At 41.9% G+C, this 25,881-nt stretch overlaps 1 protein-coding gene across 1 annotated transcript in view; it reads left to right on the top strand.

Annotated features, from left to right (window-relative positions):
* The first annotated feature begins 303 nt into the window (after positions 1-303).
* Positions 304-25,881, top strand: part of LOC149298763 (MICOS complex subunit Mic19-like) — a 115,799-nt gene continuing 90,221 nt past the window's right edge. The window contains exons 1-2 of the mRNA XM_089487245.1: positions 304-384; positions 14,780-14,894. Coding sequence (XP_089343371.1) covers positions 304-384; positions 14,780-14,894 — 196 coding nt within the window. The remainder of the gene's footprint in view (positions 385-14,779; positions 14,895-25,881) is intronic.

Consider the following 25,881-nt stretch of genomic DNA (forward strand, 5'->3'; position numbering starts at 1 on the left):
ATGTGACTTGAGAAGGCATTCACAGGATATATAGGTTGTGGGCGGTAAATTACATTCATTGGGCTGACCTAACGACTCCGAATTATTAAAACTTAAGAAACTTTCCTACTGTGTTGTCGTGAGAGTCAACAACCAATCAGTAGTAAGTGTAGTCGATGGAGGACGGATTTTCAGTTAAGGGAGCCAATGAGAGTCCTCGTAGTTGACGAGCTGCTGCCGGTTTCTGTCTCCTTGTCGCGGCCTGCGTTGTTTGACCCGGCGCGGTGCCCCTAAGGAAAGTGACACTGAGCCCGGCACTGGGACATGGGAGGCAGCGGCAGCACGCGGAGAGTCTCGTTCGAGGCCGACGAGAATGATAACATCACGGTGGTGAAGGGAATCCGGGTGAGTCAGTCAGCTGGAGTCTGGGCAGGAGCCGGCCCGCCAAGGACAAGCAGCACTGACACATGGGCTCTCAGTTACCGCTGCTAGTGTCGGGCTGCGGGGCCTGCTTTCAACGGACATATGTGTTTTACGCATTGCAATGCATGTGATTATTGCCAATGTGCGGTGTCCATCCGGTGTCTGCACTTCTCCTCAGAGTTACCCAGTCCCGTCCCAGATCCTTCACTGCCTTTCCCAGTACCTCAGCACCGTGCGGTGTCCTCTCGTGAAGCGTGGAAGTTATACTGTATGTATGGAGAATTAGTTATTCTTAAGAAGCAGCAGCCTGACCTTCCTCAAGGTTGGCGGCAATCGCCGTGTTTGTAAATATGTTGGTGGAATGCCTGGAACTCTTTACATGTAATCTGTCATGCCCGGGTATCTCTAACATACATTGTACATGTAAAAAACACATATAACCCCTTGACCGTGTTATCCTGTAGTATTGGCCGCTTGGGTTCTTGTGTAAAGCTTGTGCTTATTCTGACATAAGAATAAAAAAAACCCATCCTGTAGATTACTAGTGTGTTAGTGCTGGCTACGGTGTAAATTATATATATATATATATATATACAGCACTAAACAAACAGGATAAGACTTTTTTTTTTTTTTAACCCCTTGATGACAATTGCCGGTCCGGGCACGTCACGGAAATTCATGTCGATAACGACAAATGACGTGCCAGGACCGGCACGTCATTAAACGGGTGCAGAAAGCGATCTATTTTCGCTTTCTGCTCCGAAACGGCGTTGCTGTAATGCCTCGACCTCGAGGCATTCAGCAACGCCATTATCGGCACAAAGGGGCCATCTCTGGCCCCTCCCCGGGGCGTCAACATCCGCCATACTTTGTATGGCGGCGGACGCCCGTTTTAAAAGCGTTTAGGAGGCGATCAACTTAAATGGTGTCGCTGGAATGCCTCGATCAGGAGGCATCCAGCGACACCAAACACTTACCTTTGGATGGGCTGTGACCGCTCCGGAGAGCGGTCACAGCCGCAGCTGCCGGTGATCTTCGCCATCTGCAAGATGGCGGCGGTCCGGGAAAATTCAATACAGAAACAATAAAGTCTAAAAAGTTCGCTAGACGGTCTCCAGACCCTCTAGAGAACTCTGGCTCCACTTGCAGGTTGAATATAGGTACTGCATTCAACCATGCAAGTCAATGGAGCTCAGCTTTCTAATCACAGTGTGATTAGAAAAAATAAATTAAAAATAAAATAAAATTAATAATAATTAGAAAAAAAATAGTAAAAAAACAGTAAAATGTAAAAATAATTTCCCACTGATGTCACTATCAGGGGAACCTTCAAGTTGAAAAAAAATGTTAAAAAAAAAAAAAAGGCAAAAAAAAAAATATATATATAAAAAATATATTTTTGTGAGCAGTCCTAAAATTAGCATATTAGCTTAAAACAATTCTCGCATGGAAAGAGTTAAAATACTGGCATATTAAATGCCCATGGGGTGTCTACTTTTAAAAAATGTATGATTTGATGGGGTAAATTGAATTGGCCGGGTTCAACAAGGTCCCAATTAACACGGGGGGAAGGATGGCCACACATCTAATTTCCAATTAGAAAAATGCACACGTACCAAATGTGGCCTTTTAGTTCCCCCCAAAAATGACAAACCCATGCATGTGGGGTATCACTGTACTCAGGAGATGTTGCTGAACACATATTGGGGTGTCGTGTGACAGCGGCATATACCAGGAGCTGTAAATTCATACATAAAGTAGGTGTGTGTGGGAAAAATACACACACAAAAATACTACTGCAAACTTTAAAAAAATGCTGGTGGTAAAATGTGTGCATGCAAAGAGTTAAAATACCAGCATTTAAAATACCCTGGGGTGTCTAGTTTTCAAAAATATATGGTTTTGTTGGGCACACTGAAATGGCCCGGCTCAAAGATGTACCAAATAGGGCACGGGCAGTGGATCCCCAAATGCCAAAGTTCAACATTGAAAAATGTGCATGCCCCAAATGTGGCTCTTTTGCCCCCGAACAGCCAGGCAAAATCATTCATGTGGGGTATCACTGCGCTCAGGAGATGTTGCTGAACACATATTGGGGTGTTTTGTGATAGTGACATATACGAGAACTTTTTAATTCATACCTGAAGTAAAATGTGTGTGACAAAACAAATGGAAAAAAATGACTATCACAAAGTTTGACAAAGACTGGTGGTAGATATGGTGCATGGAAAGAGTTAAAATACTAGCATTTGAAATACCCTGGGGTGTCTAGTTTTCAAAAATATATAGCTTTATTGGGCACACTGAAATGGCCCGGCTCAAAGATGTACCAAATAGGGCATGGGCAGTGGATCCCCAAATGCCAAAGTGCAACATTGAAAAATGTGCATGCCCCAAATGTGGCCCTTTTGCCCCCAAACAGCCAGGCAAAATCATTCATGTGAGGTATCGCTGTACTCAGGAGATGTTGCTAAACACATATTGGGGTGTTTTTTGATAGTGACATATACCAGAACCTGTTTATTTATACCTAAAGTAAAATGTGTGTGAAAAAACAAATGCAAAAAAATTACTACCATAAAGTTTGACAAAGGCTGATGGTAGAATAAGTGCTTGGAAAGGGTTAAAATACCAGCATTTGGAATACCCTGGGCTGTCTAGTTTTCAAAAATATATGACTTGATGGGGTAAATTGCATTGGCCGGCTTCAAAGATACCCGAAATGGCACATGGGGGGAAGAATTACCAGATTTGGAAAAAATGGCTTTGAAATAGCAAAACGGTACCTGTACTTATTGCTCCATAACGTGCAGAAAAAAGCAAAAAAACATAAAAACATTGGGTATTTCTAAACTCAGGACAAATAGTAGAATCTATTTAGCAGGTTTTTTTATTACCTTTTATAGATGAGTAAAAGATTTTTCAACTAAAAGTTAGAAACAGTCATTTTTTTCAAAAATTTTCACCATATTTTATACTTTTTTTAATAGTAAATAATATGATACAATCAAAACAATGTCATCTAAAGAAAGCCCTTCTTGTCCTGAAAAAAACAATATCTAATGTGTGTGGGTTCAGTAAACGGGAAAGAAGAAAATTACAGCTAAACACGAGCAGCGCAGAAATGTTAAAACGGCCATTGTCACGAAGGGTACAAAAAGTAAAATCAGCCTTTGTCACGAAGGGGTTAAACTAACTTAACCTTCATATGGTGCGTTAAAATGTTTGCTGACTGTTTTGTTTAAAGGGACACCCTAGCCATCATATGGACTTTAATACAAATGAAAGCTGTGTGGTCCCTTTAAATAGTGGTATGGCCCATTTTGCAAATGCATGGGGGGGCGGTTTGCAGAATCGCCATAAGTGCGTATGCTTTTTGCTCCACCCCCCCTGCTAAATGCCCTGTAGGTGATGCTGAATGCGGGTGTCTACGCATGGTATGCCTCCCCCAGTCAGGTCCAGCACTGGCTCTGCTGAAAGTTGTATGCATGGGGTCTCTAGATCTCACTGCATAGGTGTAAAGTCAGAAACATTCCCATTGGTTTCATTGTACGTAGTTTACTGCCACTGATTGACGGTTTAAGCAGCTGATCAATAGCTAGAAATTTCAGATTATGGAGGAAAAAAAATTGCATCATGGCTGTAAATGATCGTATTGGCTCGGATATAGGCCGCACCCGCATATAGGCTGCACCGTAAAAGTTAGGTGCTTTTTTTAATGAAAAAGGTTTCTGCCCCCCCCCCCCAGATATACTGCCATTCTGTCCCGAAGATGTACCCCCCCGAGATATGCTGCCACTCTACCCCCCCCCAGATATGCTGCCACTCTGTCCCCAAGATGTCCCCCCCCCCACCGGACTTACCGGTGCAGACTCCACGGGATCTTGCAGGGGCCGGCGGGGGACATCTACACATAACACTTCAACTTCCGGCGCCGGCACTTCCGCCGTGGGAAATACCGGCAAGGAAGATTGTTCACACAGATGTTCACCGGCAGCGGCGACGCGAGCAGAAACAACCTCCGCTGCCGGCACGTCTGCTCGATGTGCTTTAACAATCTCCCTTGCCGGGACTCCCCCCGTGGGAATTCCCGGCAAGGGAGATTGTTAAAGCACATCGAGCAGACGTGCCGGCAGCGGAGGTCGTTCACGCTCATCGCCGCTGCTGGTGAACGTCTGCGCGATGCGCTTAGACAACCTCCCGTGGGAAGTGCTGGCAGGGGAGGCTGTCTGAGCACATCCGAGAGTAGGATACAGGTCCCCTGCACCGCTGCGGGGGATCTGTATCCTAACCCCGCTGCCTGCCCGGCGCCCGTGACTGCATGTCCCGGCCGTCGGGGCGCTAGACCCCCACTTTAAGTCTTTAAAGTGGGGGTGCGGCCTATATTCGAGCCAATACGGTATGTGTCGCTTGTTTTCTATTTCTGTTCTAGAGGAATGCACTTTAGAGTGCTTTAACCCCTTAAGGACCGGGCTCGTTTTTTCTTTTTGTACCCTGTGGGACCGAGGCTGTTTTAATACTTTTGTGGTGCTTGTGTTCAGCTGTAATTTTCTCATCACCCATTTAGTGTACCCACATAAGTTATATATTGTTTTTTTCAGGACAAGATGGGCTTTCTTCAGATACCATTATTTTGATCGTATCATCTTATTTACTATAAAAAAAATAAAAAAAAAACATGGTGAAAAATTGAAAAAAAACACATTTTATGACTTTTATTTGAAAAATCTTTTACTCACCTAAAAAAAGTAAAAAAACTAGCTAAATAGATTCTACTACTTGTCCTGAGTTTAGAAATACCCGATGTTTTTATGTTTTTTTGCTGTTTTTTTAACAAATCTGGTCAGTCTGCCTCCATCTCCTCTTTGGAACATCTTTGAAGCCGGTTAACTCAATTTAACCCATTCAAACCATATATTTTTGAAAACTAGACACCCCAGGGTATTCCAAATGCTGTTATTTTAACCCTTTCCATGCACCAATTATACAACTACACTTTGTCAAACTTTGTAATAGTAATTTTTTTTTATTTTTTTCACACAAATTGTACTTTAGTTATAGATATACAGGTTCTGGTATATGTCACTGTCAAACAACACCCCAATGTGTGTTCAGGAACATCTCCTGAGTGCAGTGACACCCGACATGCATGGGTTTGTCGTGTTGTTTGAGATTTAAAATGCCACATTTGGGAAGTGCGCTTTTTTTCTCCATTTTGGTCAGTCTGTACCTATGCCCTATCTTTGAGCTCGGCCACTCCAATTTACCCCATCAGCCATTTTTTTTTTTATATTAGACACCCCTTGGGTATTTGAAGTGCTTTTATTTTAACTCTTTGTTGATATTTTTGAGAAATCTTAGCACTTGCTCAAAATAATAAACTTTATTTTTTTATTTTATTTTTTTAATACTTTTTTTTATATTTTTTTACACATTTTGCTGGTACTGGATGGTTCATCTAGTGACATCACTGCATAATTATTTTTAAATGTTAGCACATTTTTTTTTTTTCCCCATTTTTATTTTTTTCATATTTTACTAATCACATTGTGATTAGAAAGCTGGGCTCCATTGACTTGCATGGTTGAGTGCAGTACCTGTATTCAACCTGCAAGTGGAGCCAGAGTTCTCTAGAGGGTCAGGAGACCGTCTAGCGAACTCTTTCTTCTTTATTGTTTTTTTTCCCGGGCCGCCGCCATCTTGCTGATGGCGAAGATCACCGGCAGCTGCGGCTGTGACCGCTCTCCGGAGCGGTCACAGCCCACCCAGAGGTAAGTGTTTGGTGTCGCTGGATGCCTCCTGATCGAGGCATTCCAGCGACACCATTTAAGTTTAGGAGGCGATCAATGATTTTAAAACGCCGCCATACAATGTATGGCGGCTGTTGACGCCCTGGGGAGGGGCCAGACATGGCCCCCGATGCCGATCTCGGCCTTGCTGAATGCCTCGACATCGAGGCATTACAGTAACGCCGTTTAAGCGAAGAAAGTGATCGTTGATCACTTTCTAAGCTTATTTAATTTTTTGACAGTTCAGGACCGTCAAAGGTCGTTAAGCGACCGTTTTTCCATGACGGTCCTGAACCGGCAAAGGTCGTTAAGGGGTTAATATGCGGTCTTTGATGGGGTGTCAGGGACATTAGACTGTCCCATTAATGCTAAGCCTATTTTTGTTGACCGAGCCACTCTCTGAAATAATAGACTGTGTCTAAAAGAGCTGCAGTTGTTTGTTTCCGTTTCAGAGAAGGCCACCAAACTGAAAGGCTTATACTGTACGTGTAGTCCAGCTTACGGCTGTATCTGTTAACATTACATGCATACCGACAGAACACAAATGTTGGGTAAGGTTTCTTCGAAGAAGTAATGTATTCACAATGGACCCTGTCCCGGGGAGAGTCCCCTCTAAAGCTGCCGTCCTTACTGCAGAGTGCCAGGTTGTGACATAGTGAGTGTGGAGATTGTGGCAGCTCAGCACAATCCTCCATATTGTAAATGGGCTGGTTGAGGAGATAATAGATCTATTTTCTGTCCCGCACACTGAACAACAAGAAGGGGCCTGGCGCTTCCTGGACCTGCTGCCCTATGTCTAGTCGGCCTAGGCCAGAATACATTTAGCGGCAGACCTACTAGTGATGCCTGGCTGTATGGAATGCAGCCAACAGGGAAATAAGCGTATTTTCTGAAGGAAATGTGTCTAGTTTAAATAAAAGTAATATTAATAAAGGCTGGCATGACTGCGCCTTTGATATAACATTTCCTCTATGCTAGTATCCCGTTGCTGATAAAGTCCGACTGATGAAACAATATACCCTAAAAAGGACCTCCTGCTGATAGTGCTAACGGTGGTGTCTATCTGGGTTGTTTTTTTTTTTTTTTTGTAGCTTTTTTTATATTACTTAAGCAGCTGTTGCAGCACCTTTTATTTTTATATGAACACATTTTGTATAAATGCGCTAGTGCCCAAACAATTAAGCCAGATATTTACATGACCACAGTGATTTATTCTGAACACAGCTGCAGAGCAAACCTTTTTCAATAAATGCTCTTTTGAGATTAGCTATAATTTCTTTTTCCAAAAGCACTCCGAAAGCTAAGCACACCTCTGCGTTCAATTTTACGTATATATTTATTTTCCCTATGATATTATCCATTGCGTGCATAGGCGTAATAAGCCTTTAGCTGCACAAGTGAGCATATCTTATTTTTAACACTGGCACGTTATTCTTCGTTTCTTGTAATATCTTAATGACCTGCGCCCGCTGCAGGTTTGTTTAGGTTCAGCACACAATATGTGTGAATTTGCCTGCTCCTTGCCCCCGAATTAGGCAGTTTTGCTTGTACAGTGAAATCATGGCAGTTTGATGGATGGATGTATTTTATTGGTCAAGGTTCTTTAGAAAAGAAATTGGGTTTTTTGGCAAAATGAAGCCTGAAACTAGTCACTGTAACGTATTAGGAGCACTGCCTGTCCATAACACGTCATTTCCCTCTTCACTGCGGGGTTACCCTGAAGATCTGAGCTGATCTGCTTTACAATTCTATGATCAAAAAATAAACAATGTATTTTTAAAAAAATTCTATAATGTATCATCTTTTTGTACATTTCTAGCACACATATTGTTTGTTTTTTAATAAAACAGCTGTTACTTCACTGGTTCCCATATTTCCAGACGTGTCTCTTTCTGGCCTGATCACTGCTGACCACTAGTATAGTACTGGATTTTCTAGAGTTTTACGAGAACATTCTTGATTCTTTTAGCTCAGGAAAGGTTTCTTATTTTTTCTGAATTATTTCAGAATTTTTGTTTTGTGAAAGTGTGCTATCATGCCTAAATATGATCCAATTCTTTTTGGTCATGCACCCGATTGCACCAACAAATCCCAAATGTGGGCATCTACTCCACGCTTTCACAACTGATAATGGCAGCGGTTACCTTGTGCTGACTTGGCTCAGGCCCGTTATAAATGGCAAATGAAGTTGCAGGTAACAGTGAGATAACTGCGGCAGTATTTTGTGCTTCATTGGCCTTGTGTGCATGAGCTACGCTGGCATTGATGAGTTGCTAGCAAGCGGGAATGCCTGGTGTTGTGTAAAATGGATTAACTACCATTGGAGTGTGATAAATTAATCGTTAAATTGCCTACTGTTGGAATAAGTCATATGACAAGACATATTATTTCTCACGCCCGACCAAGTAATCCTATAGTCCCTCTGATAGACATGTAGATCAAAAGTTCGGAAGGCTTTTTTCTGGCATTTTAATGGAGATTAAGGTGTTTTGCAACATGACAAAAGTCGATCTGTCAATTTACACCCCTTGTAAATTATGCGGCTATGCTGTTAGTTTACCTAGTATTCCAATAGATGCCTTTAAATTATTTCACTTTCCAAATCCTGGTAAAGGGGTCCATACAAAGTGTGGCGGTTCTTGCATATGTCCTGGTTTTTGCACACCAAAATCCAACAAAATTGGAGCCACATGTGGGAGTTTCATCTATTTATATTGTACGATACAAGCACAGTGTCAGGAACCAATTTTTCACTACCTGAACCATGGCTTTTTTATACCTGTGGCGTTTACATCTGCGACCACTAGTGGCCACCCTCTGCCCTCTGGAACACTCAGAACTCAGGTGTGACTTGTTACCTGGGTTGAGCCCTAGTCTACATCCAGCTGGGCCTTGTTATCTTGATTACCCTGCCTTTATGAACCTGCCCTGCCCTTCAGTCAGGGCCTTTGTATTGAAGTCTATGGACCTTCCTGCTGTGGCTCTGCACCTGTACTGTTCCTGGTTCCCTGCTTTGTGTCCTTCCAAGTGGACTCCCTGCTTTGTGTCCTTCCAAGTGGACTCTCTGCTTTGTGTCCTTCCAAGTGGACGCCCTGCTTTGTGTCCTTCCAAGTGGACTCCCTGCTTTGTGTCCTTCCAAGTGGACTCCCTGCTTTGTGTCCTTCCAAGTGGACTCCCTGCTTTGTGTCCTTCCAAGTGGACTCCCTGCTTTGTGGACTCCCTGCTTTGTGTCCTTCCAAGCGGGCCTTGTGCCTTTCGTGCCCTTCCAAGCGGGCTGTGTGCCTTTCGTGCCCTTCCAAGCGGGCTGTGTGCCTTTCGTGCCCTTCCAAGCGGGCTGTGTGCCTTTCGTGCCCTTCCAAGTGGGCTGTGTGCCTTTCGTGCCCTTCCAAGCGGGCTCTCTGTCTGTCGCGCCCTTCCAAGCGGGCTCCCTGCCAAAAGACTTATTACCTGTATTTTATTTTGCCATACGTCCGGTTACTTGCTTAGACTATATTACCCTTATTTGCTGGTCCTGTTATATACATGAAATACACTGCATTACCTGGATTTCTGTTTGTGGTGTTTTTGTTTGCATAATCATGCACCGTGGGTTACATACTGAAGCCCAAGTATCCCCTGCGCATGGGCTCCTACCTGACCTGATCACCCGAGTCCTGACACACAGCTTTAGATTTTTACCACAACATGGGTTTGTGGTACCTTTTTGTAACGTACCTTATATCTATAAAATAGGGCTGAAACAACTAATCGATAAAATCGATAATGACAACGATTTTCATTATCGATTAATCGAATCTATTTTTATCGATTATAAAAATTATAATCCGACCTCAAACAGAGATCGGATTATAACACTAGAATCCAGTTCCCTCGCAACGCTGCAGGGGACCTGGATTCCCCTCACTGTCGGCCGGTCTCTCACTTCCGTCTCTCTCCCCCTCCCATACACCCCTCTGACTCCTCCCCCCTCCTATACATCACTCTGCCTCTCTACCCGGCTCCGTTACTGACTTCATAGAAGCCTCAGCGTAAGTGAAGGGCAGTAACGGAGGCTGTCTGTGCGCATCGTACAGACCACTACCGGCTGACAGAGAATCATCCTCTCTGTCAGCCGGTGGGGGTCTGCATCGCACAGACAGCCTCCGTTACTCACCTTCACTTACGCTGAGGCTTCTATGAAGCTGCAGTGAAAGTTCCTGTCAGTAACGGAGTCGGGAGAGAGGCAGAGTGATGTATGGGAGGGGGAGGAGTCAGAGGGGTGTATGGGAGCCACCCTCCCATACACCACTCTGGCTCCTCCCCCTCCCATACGGCACTCTGGCTCCTCCCCCTCCCATACGGCACTCTGCCTCTCTACCCGGCTCCCTGGTGTCTTGTGAACCTCCGTGGCTGACAGGAGGCAGAGTGGAGTATGGGAGGGGGGAGGAGGCAGAGTGGAGTATGGGAGGGGGGAGGAGGCAGAGTGGAGTATGGGAGGGGGGAGGAGGCAGAGTGGAGTATGGGAGGGGGGAGGAGGCAGAGTGGAGTATGGGAGGGAGGAGGCAGAGTGGAGTATGGGAGGGGGGAGGAGGCAAAGTGATGTATGGGAGGGGGAGGGGCCACAGTGATGTATGGGAGGAGGCAGAGTGGAGTATGGGAGGGGGGGAGGCAAAGTGATGTATGGGAGGGGGAGGGGCCACAGTGATGTATGGGAGGGGGAGGAGGCAAAGTGATGTATGGGAGGGGGAGGAGCCAAAGTGATGTATGGGAGGGGGAGGAGGCAGAGTGGTGTATGGGAGGGGGAGGAGCCAGAGTGGAGTATGGGAGGGGGCAAAGTGGTATATGGGAGGGGGAGGAGCCAGAGTGGAGTGTGGGTGAGTTATAGTGGTGTATGGGGGGGTATTATGAATTTCAGGGCATATAGGGGGTATAAGGCATATCGATATTAGGCATATCAGGGGGGCATAAAACCTATCTGGGGGTAAAAGGTATATCAGGGGGCTCAGTTGCATATCACTGGCATATAAGAGGTATAAGGCATATATGGGGGCAGAGTGGCAAGCTGGGGGTCAGATGTGCATAACCGGGGGCAGTTTGGTAAATAAAAAAAATTTAAACAAGGCTTTTTTCTCATAGTTTTTATTAAATATGAAAAATAGTTAACATATGAATTAATATTTACTAATAACTTTGTATTTAAACCTAGTTTGAGAAACACTGTGTTTGGGTTCTTGTAGCTTTTATTATTATGTCAGTAAAATAAGAAGGTGAATAGAGAGGGGCCATTGCAATAAAGAGATGAAAGTGTAAATTGTACGTTTTTTATTACATTATTTTAAATTGAAAAAAAATTAAATTTTTTTATCCGATTAATCGAAAAAATAATCGGCCAACTAATCGATTATTAAAATAATCGTTAGTTGCAGCCCTACTATAAAATATGTTATTAGAAATTGATGCCTAACCGACTGGTTTTACGTGTTTGAATCTATATTTAAGACCTGTTATAACATACCGAGTGTAGCTGTGGGACGAGACTGATGATTGTGGTACTTGTAGCAGTGCTTGTCTATATTTTGGCGATAGAAAACAGCAATAGTGTAATATGCACAGCCAAAATGACTTGAAATATAGTAGCGTATCAACTCACAAACGAACTGAATAAGCCAGGCCCATCAAAGAATCAGTGGAAAAGGATCTTTAATATCTTCTAAAAGTCTTCAAAAAATTCACTAAAATATAAATAGACCGGCAATAGTGCAGTATATCCGTAATGTCGATGAGATAGGGAAAAGATTGCACTCACAATTTGATGGGGCACTGCTAAACCAATAGAGTGCATACAAATGTCAAGGTGGTAAAACAGGATCAGCCTCTATTCCGGTGTAACGTTCTGCTTGAAGGAAGAGTGTTGTTTGGCTGCTGCTTTACATTTGGGTATTATTATTACCTTTTTTTTTATCTATTTCACGTAGAATTCCAGTATTCTATATTTGCATTGCTTGTCTATATTTTGTCTGAAACTTAAGAACAAAAACATTAGGAAACGGTGATGAAAGGTTTAGCAAAGTACAAACCCCCAAGTATTCAACTACAACCCCAGCTATAACAGATAAAGTATTCTGGTCTACAGTGGTCAGTACCTATCAAGTGGTCCAAGGAAGGAAAAGCGCTGGACAGGGTCATGGGCGGCCAAGGCTCCATTGGCTCCATGGGGGGGTAAAGGCTGGCCGGTGTGGTCAAATCCAAGAGACAAACTACTGTAGCTCAAATTGCTTAAAAAAGTTAATGCTGGTTCTGATAGAAAGGTGTCAGAATAAGTCAGGGTGCCCTTGCTGTCCCCTGTCCACTGCTGAAAGCACCTACAATGTGCACATGACAAATGGAAGATGGTGGTCTGATGAAACACGTTTTCTTCTACATCATGTGGATGGCCGGGTGCATGTGCGTCACTTACCTGGAGAACACATGGCACCAGGATGCATTTATGGAGCCCCCACCTCCCAACTTACAGGACTTTCAAGGATCTGCTGTTAACATCTTGGTGCCGGATACCACAGCACACATTTGTGAGGTCAGGCGCTGATGTTGGATGAGAAGGCCTAGCTCGCAGTTGACATTCCAATTCAGGGCTCTGTGCGGGCCACTCGAGTTCCTCTGTACCAAACTCATCCAACCATATCCATATGGACCATGTTTGGGGCCAAAAGACATGCTGGAACAAGAAAGGGTCTTCCCCAAACTGGCACCATCATACAGTTGTCCGAAATGTCTTCGTATGCTGTAGTGTTAACTAGGGCTGCAACTAATGATTATTTTAATAATCGATTAGTTGGCCGATTATTTTTTCGATTAATCGGATAAAAAAAAATATGCAAATTTTTCGTTTATTTAAAATAATTTAATGAACTGGATGTTAAAAAACAACTTAAAATTTACATTAACATTCTTATTTTGTTATGATGTAATAAAAAACAATATTTTCAAAGTACAAGAACCCAAACACAATATTTATGAAACAAAATAACCCCAAACATTCTGAAAAGAGGTGGACTATTACTGTTCAAGAAACTTTGCCCTGGCACTTTGCACCCAGCACTTTGCACCCAGCCCTGGCACTTTGCACCCAGCACTTTGCCCCAGCCCTGGCACTTTGCGCCCAGCCCTGGCACTTTGCGCCCAGCCCTTTGCACCCAGCACTTTGCACCCAGCACTCAGTACTTTGCCTCAGCCCTGGCACTTTGCACCCAGCCCTGGCACTTTGCACCCAGCCCTGGCACTTTGCACCCAGCACTTTGCACTGTGCCCCTGCACCCAGTCTCCAACTCTGCCCTGCCCCCACACTCACACCCTGCCCCCACACTCACACCCTGCACCCACTCTGCCCTGCACCCACTCTGCCCTGCACCCACACTCACACCCTGCACCCACACTCACACCCTGCCCTGCACCCAGTCTCCCACTCTGCCCTGCACTCACGCCCTGCACCCAGTCTCCTGCCCTGCCCCCACACTCACACCCTGCCCTGCATCCCCACCCCCACTCTGCCCTGCACCCACACTCACACCCTGCCCTGCATCCCCTGAAACCCCACCCCCACCCCCGCGAATCGCTCTGTGAGAATGGAGCCACTCGCAGAGAGCGATTCGCACAGACATGAAGAATACTTACCTCCGGAACGCGTCGCGTAACTAAAAGAAGGCGGAGACTGCAGAAGCGGGGAACGCTCGCGGAGGTAAGTAAACAACGAATCGATCACTCGATTAATCGATAACGGAAATCGTCGACAACGATTTCCGTTATCGATTTTATCGATTCGTTGTTTCAGCCCTAGTATTAACATTACCCTTCGCTGGAAATAAGGGGCTTAACTCAAACTCTGAAAACCAGCCCATACTATTATCCTTTCTCCACCAAACTTTACAGCAGCCACTATGCAGTCCAGTAGGTAGTGTTCTCCGGGCATCTGCCAAACTCGGATAGTAAAGTGTGTTTCGTCAACCCAGAAATCGCTTTTCCATGGCTCCAGAGTCCAGTGGCAGTGTGCTTTCCACCACTCCAACCAGTGCTTGCCATTGGACATAGTGATCTTTGGCTTGTATGCAGCTGCTGGAACATGGAACCATTTCATGAAGCTCCTGATGCACAGTGCTTGTGCTGATGTTGCTTCCAGAGGTAGATTGGAACTCTGTGGTGGGTGATGCTACAGAGGACAGGTAATTTTAACGCACTGACCAGGGCAGAAATTTCACAAAGTGAGTTGTGGCAAAGTTGACATTCTGTGGCACTGCCACGTGTTAGTCGCTGAGCTCTTCAGTTAGACCCATTCTACTGCTGATGTTTTTCTATGTAGATGACTGCCTATGTACATGGTTTTATACACCTGTTAGCAATGGATGTGGATGCTGAAATGTATAAACTCTTTAATCACAAGGGGTGTGTATACTTTTTGTCATATAGTGTGTGTTTATGTACACACACACACACACACACACACACACTGTTAATCGTCTTCCATGTAAAATCTCTTTAAGGTACATTGTGATGTTTAATAAGACATATGATAAGAATGTGCTAACTCTTTATTTTTATTCTTTTATATTATATAGCTGTCTGATAATGTTATCAACCGCATGAAAGAGCCATCTTCTCCTGTTCCCACGACTCAGCCTCCATCTCAGCAAAAAACACCTATTAGTGACCCAATCTCTCCTACATATGCAGGTATTTCTTAAAATGCGTTAACTAATTTTCATTAAATAGGAAAGATTGTATTTTGCTGTTATTTGTTACTCAAAAAATGTTTTAAGCTCTCTAAAAGTGTTTATTTTTTGGGAGTGTGGCTAAGGAGTGGCCACGTGTGTGCTTTTATCAGTATTTACTAAAAACCCTTGATTTAGTAGAGAGAAGGGAGAGGGCGAGGAAAAAATAAAGTAGAGAGATCAGGGGTTGAAAGAAAATGGTCTTGCAGGGTGTGATGACTTTCGGACTCCTCAGCAGATCCCGTGGTTTTCTAGGATGTAAAGAGGTATATCTGCCATCCTGCAATCGCCTCTTTATTGTGAGCCTGTCTCAGAATTAGGGGTCATTTCCTGGACCGATTCCAACCCCACCTCCTGCAGTGTCATTGTGCGGTTAACTAACACATATCTCTGTTTACACACACACACACATACACACATGTAAATACATGGAGTCCTCCACTTACATACAATATTGAGCTTCACATACAGGGCTGCGAATGAAGGAAGTGGTGAAATGCCAATCAAATCCATAATGGCTGCTCTCATCTGCCAAACGGGGAAAAATATGTTGCTTTTAGAAAATGGAATTTTAGAAAAAATTGTATACAGATAGCTATAGTATTCACTTTATTTTGATTATACTCTACTACTTGGGCACTTGTAGATAAAATACACTTTATAGATTTTAAAAGCTTCCATTTTTGTCCTGTTGATACTAGGGCTGCAACTAACGATTTTTTTCATAATCGATTAGTTGGCCGATTATTTTTTCGATTAATCGGGTAAAAAAAAACTATGTAAATTTTCCTTTTATTTAAAATAAAAACATATAATTTACAATGGCATTTCATGATTTGCCTTCTTATTTTACTGACATAATAATTAAAGCTATATTTTAACAAGAACCCCAAAAATACCAAAAAAAGCTTTACTAGTAAATATTCATGTAAACTATTTTTGCCCAGTTATGCACATCTCACCCCCAGCTTGCCTCTCTGTCCCAGAAATGCCTTATACCCCCTATATGCTACTCTGCCCTTATATGCCTTATACCCTCCTATATGTCAGAGATGCCACTGTGCCCCCTTATACCTCCTATATGCCACTCTGTCCCCTGATATGCCACTGTGCCCCCTGATATGCTTTATAGCCCTATATATGCCACAGTGCCCCGATATGCCACTGTGCCCCCCTGATATGCCTTATAGTCCCCTATATGCCTTTTACCCTTGAAATGCCTTATAGCCCCTTTATGCCACTGTCCCCCCTGATATGCCTTATAGCATATGCCTTAAATGCACATAATTAATAGATCCCGCAAAAATTCTACCTGCCCCACCAGGGGTTAATATATCAACAGAAGAAACACAGGGCAAATGAGTATAAAAATAAAGATAATACTTACCCAGTGCTGCTTACTTGTTCTGTTTTTCTTCTTTTGATATATTAACCCCTGGTGGGGCAGGTGGAAGTGGCAGTGAGATGAAGTACCGGAGGTTGCGCACTTCGCGCACTAAAATCCAAATCCCCTGCACCGCTGCACGGGACCTGGATCCTCTCCGGCAGCCGGTAGGGGTCTGTGCAATGCGTGCAGACAGCCGCTTCTCCCCTCCGCTTCCGTTGGGGCTTCCATGATGGAAGCCGCACCGGAAGGTCACGTGACGCCGGGTTCAGCAATAGAAGCCCCGAGGGAAGTGGAAGGGAGAAGCGGAAGGGGAGGGGAGAAGCAGAGGATGCCTCCGTGTTTTGCACAGACCCTCACCGGGTGGCAGAGAAGATCCACGTCTCCTGCAGCTTTGCGGGGGGTCTGGATTCTAGAGTTATAATCCGATCTCTATTTGAGATCGGATTATAGAAGGGAGTTTTTCAGAGCATTTGCTCTTTGAATTACGGATGCACTGATATATCGGTGGCCAAAATATATCGTCCGAAAATAATAATACTGGTGACTTGGGACGTTTGTGGTATTTTATAATAAGTTGGTTTACTGTGTTTATAAATATAGCATATAACCCTATCTTATATGTGTTTAACCGTGAATACATTGGGGTGCAAATAGCAAATTATATATTTACCCCCCCCCATAAAAAAAAAAAAAAAGCTTTCAAGCTACTTCAAAGATTGCCTGGTAAATAGAACCATGAACCCTATGAAATATGTCGACTAAAATAATCGATAATGAAAATCGTTGCCAACGAATTTCATTATCGATTCGTTGAATCGATTTTTATCGATTATAAAATGAGGGTTTGCTCTGAAAAATCCCCCTCATTATATAATCGGTTTTAGTGACTCACAGCAGCAGCTCCTACTTACCAGTCCCTCCCTGTGATCACTGTGACAACTGGCCCCGCCCCTTCCTTCTTCCAGAACCACATGGCTGTGACACTCATCTAACTGTAAGTATAAAATTAATATTTAGGCTGCTGAAAGTTAGGGGAGGTGGGGGTTAATTTATGTGGTGTACCCCCTGGTGTATCAGGGGGTATAAGGTGTATCAGGCACAGTGGCATTTCTGGGGGTAGAGTGGAGTGGCATATGTGGGAGGCAGCGTGGAGTGGCATATGTGGGAGGCAGCGTGGAGTGGCATATGTGGTAGGCAGCATGGAGTGGCATATGTGGTAGGCAGCGTGGAGTGCATTTTATCAAAGTTTTTTTTTTTTTCTGCTGTTTGTATTTAACATCATTTGTTAAATTATTTTAAATAAATGAAAAATGTACATTCATTTTTTTTTATCCGATTAATGGAAAAAATTATCGGCCAACTAATCGATTATGAAAATAATCGTTAGTTGCAGCCCTAATGTCGACATTTAGCCTCTTATTTACTCCGTGTATTATTCTGAGAACCACTAGTAGTCTATCACAGTTCCAGAACTATAAGTAAATAAGTCATTTCTGAGAATATTGATTTCAATTAAAATGATTAATTTGAATTTCAGTAAATAAAACCAAATATTTGTATTATATTTTGTGGAAAAGAATGTATTCATGAGTAATTGCCAATAAAATACAGCCTCTTAGTGGAAACCACTATATGGATTGTGAAACAAACTGTGGACATCAAGTAATTGAGCGCTATTCTCAGTTGCAATAGCTTTTCCTTTCTGCTATTTACTCTAATTTGTCTGCAGGAATTTTTATTTTTTTTTTACTTTTTTGTTAGCAGTGTTCTGTGGAGGGAATACAAGACCCCATAGTTTCTATTACCAAACAATTTAGATGGGTGCTGGGAGCTATAAAAAAATATATAGGGACAGATTGGTACAAAAGTAAGTGTTATAGAGCCTCTTAATAGTAGATCCCAATTAAGCATTCACAGAAACTTAACTAAAGGTAAATTCATTAATTCGATACCTAAATTCATAAAGGAGCAGCATCTGAGTCACCACAATGATAAATATCAATTCTATGAATTTGTGATGTGAGACAAGCTTTGTGTTCTTCTTTTTCAGCAGTGGTTATCGCCTTCCATCTCCCCCATGGATCCTGTGGTTTTTTTTTGCGGAATTTCTTTGCGTTTTGTGAACACTGACCTAGACGAAATCAGGAAGGGGGCAAATACTTTTTTGCAACACTCTGTTATTAGAAGTTAAACCAGACTATTAAGAGTAATGGAGTTCCTCTGCTCAGAATAGCTTGCACATTAATAGAGTGTGTGTTTACATTGTAAGGCACCTCTTTCTTTATAAAAGTTGGTATTTGAGGTTTGGTAAAGGTATCTCTGTGAACTATTATTTTCTCATCTCGTACGGGTACTATTGCTGTGTTTTATTACTTTGGTTGACCTGGTACTGGTTTTCCTTGATGAATGATAACTTTCCCAGGTGAAGGGTGAACCTTGGTTGCTAAAACTTTATTGTGTTTTACAGAAGAAACTAGACAGTCATCAGAAATGACATTACTTATTCATATAGTGACAGCAGATTCCATAGCGCCGCTGGAGTAGGTGACTGAAAATAATTAACCAAGATCATTTAAAATGGACAATAATAATACACATTAAGACGTACTGGTGCAGAAGGGGAAGAGAGGCCTGCTCTTGTTAATTGACACTCCTATAGCTTTAATGTTGGAAAATAATACTTTAATGACAGTAAAGAGATACGTTGTATTAACGGAAAACATTGTGCCTGACTGTCATCATATATACGGTGTGATATTTTATGACTCTTATAGATATGATGACAGTCAGTCACAATGTTTTCAGTCAATACAAATTATCTCTGTGTTGTCAGTAAAGTATTCTTTCCAACATTAAAGCTATAGTCGATTTATCGCAAGAACAAGGCCCTCTTCCCTTTCTGTACCGGTATGCCTTAATGTGTATTATTGATAAAATTGAATTTATCTCAATATTGGAAAAGATCAACGATCACCTCCTAAACTTAAATGGTGTCGCTGGAATGCCTCGATCAGGAGGCATCCAGCGACACCAAACACTTACCCCAGGATGGACTGTGACCGCTCCGGAGAGCGGTCACAGCCGCCGCTGCACGCAGTCTTCACCATCCGCAAGATGGCGGCGACCCGGGGAAAAAAACAATAAAGATGCAAAAGTTCGCTAGAAGGTCTCCAGATCCTCTAGAGAACTCTGGCTCCACTTGCAGGTTGAATACAGGTACTGCATTCAACCATGCAAGTCAATGGAGCCCAGCTTTCTAATCACAGTGTGATTAGTAAAAATAAATTAAAAAATAAAATTAATAATAATTAGAAAAAAATAGTAAAAAAAACAGTAAAATGTAAAAATTTCCCTCTGATGTCACTATCAGGGGAACCTTTAAGTTAAAAAGGCAAAAAAAAAATACTATATATATATATATATATATATATATATATATATATATATATATATATATAAAAAATATATTTTTGTGAGCCAGTCCTAAAATTAGCACATTAGCTTAAAACAATTCTCGCATGGAAAGAGTTAAAATGCTGGCATATTAAATGCCCATGGGGTGTCTACTTTTAAAAAATTTATGATTTGATGGGGTAAATTGAATTGGCCGGGTTCAACAATGTCCCAATTAACACGGGGGGAAGGATGGCCACACATCTAATTTCCAATTAGAAAAATGCACACGTACCAAATGTGGCCTTTTAGTTCCCCCCAAAAATGGGGTATCACTGTACTCAGGAGATGTTGCTGAACACATATTGGGGTGTCGTGTGACAGCAGCATATACCGGGAGCTGTAAATTCATACATAACATAGGTGTGTGGGGGAAAAATACACATAAAAGAATACTACTGCAAACTTTGAAAAAATTCTGGTGGTAAAATGTGTGCATGCAAAGAGTTAAAATACCAGCATTTAAAATACCCTGGGGTGTCTAGTTTTCAAAAATATATGGTTTTGTTGGGCACACTGAAATGGCCCGGCTCAAAGATGTACCAAATAGGGCATGGGCAGTGGATCGCCAAATGCCAAAGTTCAACATTGAAAAATGCGCATGCCCCAAATGTGGCCCTTTTGCCCCCAAACAGCCAGGCAAAATCATTCATGTGAGGTATCGCTGTACTCAGGAGATGTTGCTGAACACAAAATGTGTGTGAAAAAACAAATGCAAAAAAAATTACTACCATAAAGTTTGACAAAGGCTGATGGTAGAATTAGTGCTTGGAAAGGGTTAAAATACTAGCATTTGGAATACCCTGGGCTGTCTAGTTTTCAAAAATATATGACTTGATGGGGTAAATTGCATTGGCCGGCTTCAAAGATACCCGAAATGGCACATGGGGGGAAGAATTACCAGATTTGGAAAAAATGGCTTTGAAATAGCAAAAGGCTACCTGTACTTATTGCCCCATAATGTGTAGAAAAAAGCAAAAAAACATAAAAACATTGGGTATTTCTAAACTCAGGACAAATAGTAGAATCTATTTAGCAGGTTTTTTCATTACCTTTTATAGATGAGTAAAAGATTTTTCAACTAAAAGTTAGAAACAGTCATTTTTTTCTAAATTTTTCACCATATTTTATACTTTTTTTAATAGTAAATAATATGATACAATCAAAACAATGTCATCTAAAGAAAGCCCTTCTTGTCCTGAAAAAAACAATATATAATGTGTGTGGGTTCAGTAAACGGGAAAGAAGAAAATTACAGCTAAACACGAGCAGCGCAGAAATGTTAAAACGGCCATTGTCACGAAGGGTACAAAAAGTAAAATCAGCCTTTGTCACGAAGGGGTTAAATATGCCACTAAATGACATGCATACGTGTGTGTATATGTTTATACTGGGTGATGATTGTAGGTGTCCTGTCCACTTTCATATCGGTGTCCAAGAGGGAGAGGGCATCCAGCGCTGATGGCTACAGAGCCTTGAGCTGCTGTACATATGTATGTGGAGGCCTGGGCTGTAAGGAGTGCATGGACAACACACAATGTGATCCAGGACTACAATCTATCGCTACACCAATCACACCTCTGTATCTGTGAGGCTGTGCCATCATCACAAACACAGAGCAACAACATAGCTTTTGTTGCGACACATGTTGTTCAAGCACCCTATAAACAGGAGCGCAACATGAGAACAGTAGCATCAGTTGGGATGAAATAAGGTTTTAAATAGTGTTTCTGCAGACACCAACTTAATAAATAAATAAATAAAATAAAAAAGAATTGCAGGCTAATTAAAGAGGCTCATGAAAGCCTTATGCGGAAATACCGTGTTTTTTTTTTTCTTCACTTGAAGAGGTAGCGCTTTCTCTCCGTGTGCGAGTCATCTCTTGGCGTGTGGAGGACCTATGAGTTCCTATCAAAGATTGATTTCCCAAATGCTCATTGTTACGGAGGAGCATTCATCATTGTTTGTGAAGGACTCAGCAGCTGCAGGTATCGAACTCTCACATCGGGCGCACATTTTAATTCTTTCCATAGCTTTTTATTCCCCATATGTTCTTCTGTGTAACTACACAGAAGGCAACCACTCCAAAAATCCAAGAGGCATCTGTACTTAGCATTCTGAATATGTAATTATGTCAGTACTCCTTCTGCACTGCCTCATTCATAGCATTTATGAAAATGTGCCCTTTGAACGTTTGCCCATGTTTATGGCTTAATGACATCCCAATTCTAAAGAACATTAACAAATCTGCAAAGTATTCTGAAACAATGTTTTTCTTTCTTCCTTTCTTTCTTCCATATGTTACTTTAAATTCACCAGTCTATTTTCTGTAGGAAAGTATATCAAATGTCTATGTAACTTGAAGCACGACAAATAAGTGTTTTACTGTTACGTATTTGATTAGTAATTTAGTAAAACAAGTTTCCATAGGAGGAAATTGTTCTAGTGAGTCTGTTACGGATGGCTTTTAGGTTTTCCTTTTAGTAGCTACACCTATTGGGGGCTCCTTAATTATAGCTATACGTATTGCCCCGAACACCTGCTATGTATATGATCAGCATTCTGCGATGCATCGGACGATTAAGGGACAGTGATTGTTGTGGGTACAGAAGAAAACTTCTGGTCACTGTAATTTAACTGAATTAGCTTGTTTTTTTCTCACAGAGACGATCTTGATGAAAATGCAAGCGCTAACAGAGCAGTACTAAAATCTGTCCCCAAAAATAGAGCCCCCAAAAATAGGGCTAAAACACTACATGTTGCTATTTTTAACGGAGTGCGTGATCATGTTGATATAAATTTTAAGCAAATTATTTTACTTGGGTTCTAATTGGATCTGCAGTTCCTAAAATGCAACAATCCCGTTACTCATATCAATTGTGTCCATAACCGAAGAGAAAACGGTAATGAGGAGGGGAGTGTGAAATTCATCTTGTATGGAGAGAATTCCCCTCTTGTTTTTACAAATGACCTCCAGAGCCAAATGGACATGAACTCATGCCAACACCAGCCAGTTTCCTCAGTGGGCTGGCCCTGTGTAATGTGTAATTCATGGGGCAAGGGACATTTTGAAGACATCTGACTGATTATACATGGCTAGCTAAAAGTCCTGCAGTGGATGCTCGCTGGGGTTGGCCCTTCATAATATATAGTGAGGTCAGATGATACTCAGTTGACCATGCTAAGCCAAACTGACAAAAAATGCAACAAACTACCAAACTGATATAAAATCAAATGCATTAAAGAGTCAGCTCTCTGGCGATGGTAATCAGGAAGCTGCTGAAACTGTTCCTGCGATTGCTTAAGCACATGGCCCCTCATGCCTCGGCTCCCGTTCAGGTGACGTATCTGTGCCTTTAGTGGGGGGGTCAGGTGATGTCACATGACCCGGATAATCCCCAATCTCCTGGGTATTGATGGGGATTTCAGTCTTGGATCACACTTCCATTTAATAACCTAAGCTGCAAACGCAGCCGGACCTGGCATTATGTATTGTGTATTGTGCTTGTCTTTATTCTGTGCTCTGGATTAGAGAAATAATTGGCAGGTTCTTCACAATTTTGGCGCTTCAATGCCCTGGATATACGCCAAAAGCCCCACTACAGCTAATTTGAAATTTTGAATTAGTGTGCCTGTTATTAAAACAGAATTGTCTGTGTGCGCACTACATTGTCTTTTTAAAATAAATGTCTTAATTATTTTTCCTTGTTTAAAAACATGCATAATTTAATTATATCATATGTTCGTGGCCCTACAAAGTACAACCTGTGGCTACCTGGAAACGCGTCCTTTTCTAAGTTGTTGTTTTGTTACTTTTTTCTTTTTTTTTTTTCTTTCAAAATTCTTAGAATCTTTTTAGATTAAAACTTTATTGGCATAATCAGCCATGTCTATTTGCTCAAATCCATATTGCTTCTAAATACATATTTCTCGCGTTCCCAAAGATAATCATTTCCCAGAGAAGTATTGCTGGACCTGGCAGATAAAAGACCTCTGTAAAATATAACTCCGCAGTCCACTTTAACAGCTGCTTATTGACCGCATGTGGGTACTTTAAAGATGGATTATTTTAATAATATGCTTCTTGGCTGGTAATTTGCTGCCAGGGGCCTCATATTGACAACTAATTGCACACTAATGCATGTAACTCCCTTTCTTCTGAAACTTTTTTCCTTCCCAGCTTGCTGTACTAGGGCTGCGTCTGCAATAAACAACGCGTTGTGTGATGCTCGTGATGAGTTTAACTCATTAAGGTCGTGAGCGTATTGGCAAGTTTTCTAGATTTTTCTAGAGCTGTCGTGCCATTGAGTGAGCTATAGTTTTATTCATATGGAACCCCTTGCAGAAAGTGGCGACTTTATCATTTTTGTCGCCAGATATGACCTGTTCAAAAAATGCTTGTAATAACATTGAAGTGTTTTTAGTACACCTCCCCAGTAACGTGCTGTGTCTCGTGTCACTTTTGGTGTTGGTATTCAACATTTTACCAATTTGTCCCTGACCGGAATGTGGATGCCCATAACCATTGAGTTGAATTGTTGCTGTGAAGCTGCACTGCAGGCCGTTAATGCGCAGAGCAAATCGCGTCCTATTCCACTAACTGGAATGTTCGGGGAAAACCATGAAGCCGAGGTTGTGTTCAGCACCTGATATTGAACCGTTATAACCCTTGAGTGCAGAGTTAGTGCTACAAATTGCAAGGGCCTGTGACTTTCCACTTCTTGCTTTTCTTCTGTTGACGTGGTGTCTGCTTTACTTCATGTAGATACATTTAACCGAAGTGGTAGAGACTAATACAGTTTAAACATGCATGGTACGGGCATAAAGCTATCCTGAATCTAATCCGAGGCTGAGCACTGAGTAAAGTCTTTACAGGCAGATGGACTGAATGCTTCTTATATGCATACAATTCAATGTCTCTATGTTCTCCTCTGTGTATTTAGCGCTATATCTCTGGACTGAGTGGCAACTGGGTGCGGCGACATTGGCCTCGGAGTCAATGAACCTTAGACAAGCTTCTTGCTAGAATCTCTATTAATATCTTTGCGCTGTGTTTGCCTCTGTTACAGATGGGCTTGCTATATCAGTTAATATGTACAAATACAAATAGAATCCTACTAATGAACCATCCGGTATATTCTTTAGTACAGGTACACATAGAGGTTTTCAGATCAGATTCATTAAGTGTGGGAGGTCCGGGAAGGGGTTACCTTGTGGTGCGTTGAAATAGTTCTAACAAGACAGCTGTACACTGTCACAAAGATGATCATAATATACAACGTCAATGTGTTACCCGCAAAAAATGTAGGAATAGAAGGGTGACATTTTGCACATTTATACACAGATCTCTGCTTTTGTTACAACAAAATCTTGAAAAATCAAAAGAATAATGCTTATTTAAAAAGCGTGGGCTTTATAGTTGTAGAGCAAGTAAATTCATTCATTGTGTCCGCTTTATTGCCCCTCGCTTCACTCCCATAGCGACTATTAAAGAAGAAAAACTGCTTGAAAGAATGAATTATTCCCGTTTAACTTTGAACTCAACCTTGATATTGTGAGAATGTGACCATATAAATTATGGAAATAGTGAACGCTGCACACCTCTGTACATGAAGTAATAACGGCTATTTATTATTATTTTTTTATTTTTTTTTTACATAGGATTTTATTGTAGTTGAATGTTGAGAATGAGCCTTTTTGTATCCAGTTTCTTCATTAGCCACAGAAACAATGTTTACAGGAAAATTGTGTGTTTTTCTCTAATACAGGCTTTCAGTTTTGTTTTTGATTTCAGCATGGCTGCACAGTTTGATGTTTGATCTCTTTGTGGTCTTTGATTAGTCAATAACTCTCCTTATTCTGTAAAGGAAATGAGATTACCCTAAATCCTGGGCTAAGTTGCTCCGCTAAACGCCAACTCACTGGTTGTTGGAGAGGTACATTAACCTACATATGTCTACTCCTTTTAGATCTTTGATTAACAGTTTTGTGATACTAAAACAAGCGGGTGGAGTATTGGGGCAAAAATTTAATTTTTTCCCCAAATCCCTTCATTTCACAGTCTGCACACTATAAACTCATGTATGTGTACACTTTATCATGAGAGCAG

This window comes from Sceloporus occidentalis, unplaced genomic scaffold, assembly GCF_023333645.1.
Source record: "Sceloporus occidentalis isolate IW3139 unplaced genomic scaffold, rSceOcc1.0.p SCAF_31, whole genome shotgun sequence".
Classification (NCBI taxonomy): Eukaryota; Metazoa; Chordata; class Lepidosauria; order Squamata; family Phrynosomatidae; genus Sceloporus; species Sceloporus occidentalis.